Source organism: Oryzias melastigma, linkage group LG2, assembly GCF_002922805.2.
Source record: "Oryzias melastigma strain HK-1 linkage group LG2, ASM292280v2, whole genome shotgun sequence".
NCBI classification, from domain to species: Eukaryota; Metazoa; Chordata; class Actinopteri; order Beloniformes; family Adrianichthyidae; genus Oryzias; species Oryzias melastigma.
Genome location: NC_050513.1, coordinates 14825907 through 14832168, shown reverse-complemented (window position 1 = coordinate 14832168; position 6262 = coordinate 14825907). Strand labels below are relative to the sequence as shown.

General features: G+C 41.7%; 1 protein-coding gene across 1 annotated transcript in view; it reads right to left on the bottom strand.

Moving 5' to 3' along the window:
- Nucleotides 1–6262, bottom strand: part of LOC112156841 (NACHT, LRR and PYD domains-containing protein 12) — a 31114-nt gene that overhangs the window by 13745 nt on the left and 11107 nt on the right. The window contains exons 2-3 of the mRNA XM_024289233.2: nt 840–974; nt 652–756 (exon numbers count right to left, since the gene is read on the bottom strand). Of these exons, the coding sequence (XP_024145001.2) occupies nt 652–756; nt 840–928 (194 nt within the window). The 5' untranslated portion in view covers nt 929–974. The remainder of the gene's footprint in view (nt 1–651; nt 757–839; nt 975–6262) is intronic.

Sequence of the window (6262 nt, the reverse complement as noted above, 5' to 3'; positions counted from 1 at the left end):
TGTTGACACCAACTGACTTACATGGCTTGCGTGTACACTTCTTCCTCCAATCAATTGGGGTCGTACACTGTGTAGGACACAAGTGATCCCTGGAATCAAACCTGCATGTCATCTGCTTGGTTCTCCTCCCACCCAAATCGCTACAAAATATTTCTTTCCAACATTTGTTATTATTTTCAAACATTTTTGAAAAAGCGCCACTGAGCCGCAAGCAAGTGCTTGGAGAGCCGCATGCGGCTCCGGAGCCGCAGGTTGCCGACCCCCGCATTAGTGAAATGGGTAGAATTTTCCACCCAGTAAGATCAGCCTTTAGAATTTTAAGGAGTTGGGTGTGATTTCTTGAACAGATCACAAAGTCTAGAAGAGATGTTTATAACTAAATATCTTATATTGCCTACAAGTAATTTAATGGATAATGGGCTTAGATAGTTGCAATTAATTTGACAGAACTGTGCTCTTAGTCCAATTTCTCCAACATCTCGGCTCTCAGAGAGACTCTCAGAAGACTCATCTGAAAAGATCTGATCACACATGATGCTCTGAGTCTGATCAGAGAGATCAAGAACTGAACCTGACCTCAAGTCATTCAGCTGAAAACTATCAATCATCTGAACTATATTCCAGACTCCTTTAACTCTGACAAACACTTACTGTTCCACTCCTGAACTGTTGCCTTTGAAGTCAACATCAAGACCCTTTGACCTGTCACTCCTGAAGGACACACAGCTGGGTTCAACTCCAGGTCCAGGTTGGTTCCTGTGAAGAATGAAGGTTGTTGATGTGAGTGTTGAGCTCTGACATGGAAAAGAGTCATGGACAGTTAGAGATGTTAATCTCACCTCTGAGCTTTGCTCTGGCTCTCATCTTCCCCACACAGAGTGCTTTCAGGGGGAGGGGCTCCCTCCTGTGTGTCCTCACACTGATCCATGCTGCTGGATTCACTGGATCAGCTCACACACACCTTCTACCTTCATCTGCAGAGGAAACACTCATCTTCAGCTCTGATCCTCCTTCACTAACAGATCAGCTGCTCCTCCACTGATGGGCTCTTCTCTTGTGTTTCCTCTCAGGTTCAGGTGAATGCAGTCAGACAGCAGTGGGAGGCAGAGGAAGCTGCTGAACATCAGCTGCTGCACTTCTGCTCTCACTCCACCAGATGGAGACATGGAGCTGCAGCAGCAAACACGCCATGATGGAGAAACATTTTAGTCATTCAGTCACTTTGACAAAGAAACAACAAAGTTCCTGTTTCTACAATTCAAGAAAAATGACACAGATCAAGCAAATCAAGGAAGTGAAAAGAAAAAATACATTTTTAGCTTTTGTTGAAATAGAGTGGATTACTTATTACTTAATATTCAAAACTACTTTTTCAATCACCTTTGTCTCATGGTCTCTCTACTACGAAAAAAACTTTTTTTTTTTGGTTTGTCTGTTAAAATCCAGGACTTTTAAAACATAAAATGAAGAAAAGAAATTACATGGATTTGTATTGCATTATGCAACACTCACACCAAACGTGAGTTTAAAGAACAAGCAACACGCAGGTTCTTAAATACATATTTAGCACATAGTGTTCACACTGGAAAATCAGGGAGAGGCAGTGCAAATATCACGGATTGGACACAAAAGGGAAAAAGTCCAGTTAATTGCTGGTTTCTTGCAAAGGCAGATATGAATTACCATCATGTCAGAAGAGTGGCTAGAGAAAAGATACTAATTCAAAATTCTCGTTAGCCAATTAACTGGTAATGTTAACAGTTAATGAGGTAATTGTGAGCCAGCATGTATGAAGTGCATTTGTTATTTATGTCCTTCATGTTGGGTTCTCTGATCAGGCAAAAGACTTTTAATAAATCAGAAGGTATATTTAAAGATGAATATTTACTATTTACTACACTGCCTGTCGCCAACTGGATTTAACTAAGCAAATAGGTACGAGTCTCCTATTGGATAATTACTGCATGGGCGATTATCTTTCAGCTGGCAACAAGTTATTTAAACCCAACTGGTGCAATGAGTTGCTTCTCATTTCTTAAACAACCACGTCGAAAGACACATCCCATGGTGGTGGAAAAGATCTTAGTCTGAGAGATTTCAGATCCCAGGTGGATCGCCCACGCTCCCACTCTTGGCCGTGGACCACGCCCCCGACACCATCCCGCATCTCGGAGTGAGAGTGATTCCTGGTGGGTCATCTGTCCTCCTGCTCCTGGCCATGGACTGCACAACTGCTTTGTCGTGACTATGGACTTAATCATCACTCGTCCCTCAGCTCCATCTGAATGAACTCCTTTAGATACGTAGTTGTAGAAACTAATTTTTCTTTAACAGTTCTGGTATCGCCTGTCCGTTCTGGGATAGGATCTCTCCTTCATGTGGGAATCCCTAAGGTTTTTTCCTTTTTCCTGACTCAGGTTTTTTTGGGAGATTTCCTTACCGGGAGGGAGGGTCTAAGGGCTGAGATAGCCAGTTTCATTTAGTCTGTTTAGTTTTAGCAATTGTTCATATTTTATGACTAATTTTCTACATCTGTAAATTTACCTGGATGAAGCCCAATGAGGCAAATTTCCTTTGCGATTTTGGGTTACATAAGTCAAATTCAATTGAATTGAATTTGAGAAGGGTCAAGTCATTGGCATGCATCAAGCAGAGAAAACATCTCAGGAGATTCCAGAAACTACTAAAATTGGGTTAAGAACTGTCCAACGCATTATTAAAAACTGGAAGGATAGTAGGGACCCATCGTCTTCAAGGAAGAAATGTGGCCGGAAAAAAATCCTGAATGATCGTGATCAGCGATCACTTAAACATGTGGTGAGATCAAATTGAAGAAAAACAACAGTAGAACTCGGGGCTCTGTTTAATAGTGAAAGTAAGAGCATTTCCACACGCACAATGCAAAGGGAACTCAAGGGATTGGGACTGAACAGCTGTGTAGCCTTAAGAAAACCACTTATCAGGGAGGCTAACCGGATAACAAAAGGCTTCAATTTGCTAGGGAGCATAAAGATTGGACTCTAGAGCAATGGAAGAAGGTCATGCGGTCTGATGATTCCAGATTTACCCAGTTCCAGATTGATGGGTGGATCAGGGTAAGAGGAGAGGCAGGTGAAGTGATGCACCCATCATGCCTAGTGCCTACTGTACAAGCCTGTGGGGCAGTGTTATGATCTGGGGTTGCTGCATTTGGTCAGGTCCAGGTTCAGCAACAGTATGTGCTAAAAGAATGAGGTCAGCTGACTACCTGAATATACTGAATGACTAGGTTATTCCATCAATGGATTTCTTATTCCTTGATGGCACAGGCATATTCCAAGATGACAATGCCAGGATTCATCGGGCTCAATTTGTGAAAGACTGGTTCAGGGAGCATGATACATCATTTTCACACATGGATTGGCCACCACAGAGTCCAGACCTTAACCCCATTAAGAATCTTTGGGATGTCCTGGAGAAGGCTTTGCGCAGCGGTCAGACTCTACCATCATCAATGCAAGATCTTGGTGAAAAATTAATGCAACACTGGATGGAAATAAATCTTGTGACATTGCAGAAGCTTATACAAACAATGCCACAGCGAATGTGAGCCGTAATCAAAGCTAAAGGCGGTCCAACAAAATATTAGTGTATGACCCACTTTTTTTTGGTGGCGACTTTTTTTTTGGCCAGGCAGTGTACAACCACCTGACAGCAGCATAGGGGAGGGACAGAGCTTCAAGCTGTCAGATTGTTGAGCTCAAATACTGTAAAAGAGCTGCAGAAAGGTGAGGTCATATGACCTGCTTTGTAAGGACACTTTCAATCTGATTTGAAGAGTCCTGTTGTGAGCTGTTGTCTCTTCTATCTTCTAACTATGTTTTAAAGCTGTTTGTTCGTCAGCTGTCAATTATTTCCTCCTTCCAGACGTGCACAACTTCACTTCATCTGTTGTCTACTGTCACTGAAGCAGAACACATGAAGAATCTGATGGGAGGGGCCTGACTATTGGTTTGAACCAGTTCTTCCAGTTTGTGTAAATGAGACTGATTATCAGTCAGACTCAGGTCAGACTAAGAGTAATAAAGAGATTGTTCACATTCAACTCAGAAAAACGTCTGACCTGAAAACTGAGAAACTTTCATTCTAGGTCAGTTACAATCACAATTTCAGTCTGAATGTTTCCGTCTTTTCAGTGAGAACAGTAAACTCTGAGCTACTTTAGAGGAAACACAGCTGTGATCTTCACGTCTGCAAGAAAATGTTACCATGAAGCATAGCAGCTGCAGCATCATGGCTTGGTTTTTCAATTAAGCTATAAATTACTTAAAGGACTAGTAATGGGGTTGTGGGTCTTTTTCGGTGTTAACTGTATTTTGCCTTATATTTACCATTTCCAAATGTTTTGCCGTGTTTTGAGCAAGAAATATTGAAATAAAACTGCATTTTTGCGGCCAAATTTGGCAAACCTGTCTCCTCCGAATGAAAAGCTCCGTTTTGGTCACGTGGTGCGTGTGACGTCAGAGGGGTCAACATAGCAAGATGGCTTCTCTTTAGCGTGTCGGAGCTAGCGATAGCAGCGATATTTCAAGGTCCACAATTCTGTCTTCAGACTCAGATTGTGGAAACATTTGTTCTGAAAGTGACGCTGATTCAGAGGCGCCGGGTGTTTGTGGTTTGAGGACTGTAAAGCCCAATCAATTTGAGCCGGCAGCGCGTAAAGTAAGAGCTCACAATCTGGCAATGACACTGACAGTGACGCTGAGAATGCCGATAAAAAAACGGAAGCTGTCCATTTATCAGAGCCATGCTCGAACCTGGAAGACGTGGAGCATCTCGTGAAGCTTTATTTACAGATCGGAACTTTTTGGCGACTCTAAATCAACTCATTAATGACGCTGACAGAATGCCCATTAAAACGAAAACTGTCCGTTTATCAGAGCCATGCTTGAAGCTGGAAGACGTGGAGCATCTCGTGAAGCTTTATTTACAGATCGGAACTTTTTGGCGACTCTAAATCAAATCATCAATGACGCTGACTATCCGGGTCGGTAATGCAGAGTTTCATATGCAAAATAAAGAGCTTAGAGACATGTTTGCAGGACCGTCCGCCACTTTATTATTATTTATTTATTTATTCACTTATTTATTCACTTTATTCATATACCCGGAAGCTCTTTCACCACCTTACTTGCACGTGCGCAGAAACCCAGTAAACAGTGCTCCGTACGCCCCGTTCTCCGCGTGAATTGTCCCGTTTCAACACACAACAACAACAGGGGATGACAACAGTCTGTCACGTTAGCTAAGTACACTGAAAATTCCGAAAACGATTCCTCTTCAGATGAAAGCATCACACAGAAATGAATGAGATCTGATCTTTCACGGAGGAAGAAATGACTGGTGGACCGCTGCGAGTGTCGATGGTTTCATCAACGGATCTGCAGAGATCCTGCAAGCCACCATCAATGATTAATAAACTGCAAATCAAACAAAGAAACTTCCAAACATGTGCAATGTTTTAAACATTCAGTTTACCTGTTGAAATCAGAATCTTTTCACAGTTTAGTCGGTCTGGTTCTGCTCACAGTGTTCATTCACAATAGGCTCATTTCGATTGTAAATCTCGTAAATTTACGACTTTAAAAATCATAATTTTAATTTTTATTTTTTTTGGTGGCCCTAATACTCCGTCGTACCATAACACCGATGTTTATAGAGTTCAACTTTGCCGCAGCGCACACACATACATGTATCTGCAGACACCCTGGGTCCGCCTGCATTCTGCTGCTGGCGCTGTCTCACTCATGTGACGTCAACGCGTCACGTGACCCAAATCGAGCCGTTTCTGAAGCAGGGCGAAATGCGAGTGTGATTTGTCGTTGATTTTTTTTGTCAAATTTTTACAAAAACCTGCGTTTGTCAATGGTAATGATTTGTTATTTTTGATACATTAGAAAATATGGAATATATCTGGATACTTAGCTTTGTCCCAGGCCATTACTAACACTTTAATGGAAGGACAAGTATATTTAAAGTGCCTTTTATGAACAAAATTACTATTTTTCTTACAGATTTTTACATAATAACAACGCCTCTAAAATTCTTTGTATTATTGTCAGACCATGTAAGTGCCATTTACTGAGATTTAATTTACATTAGAATTATATTTTTCTTTATTATTTTATGTGATTTAATGTAGCCACGAGGGGTCCAAGCCAGGGTCTCATTGTGCCGGTCCCAAGCCCGGATAAATACAGAGGGTTGTGTCAGGAAGGGCATC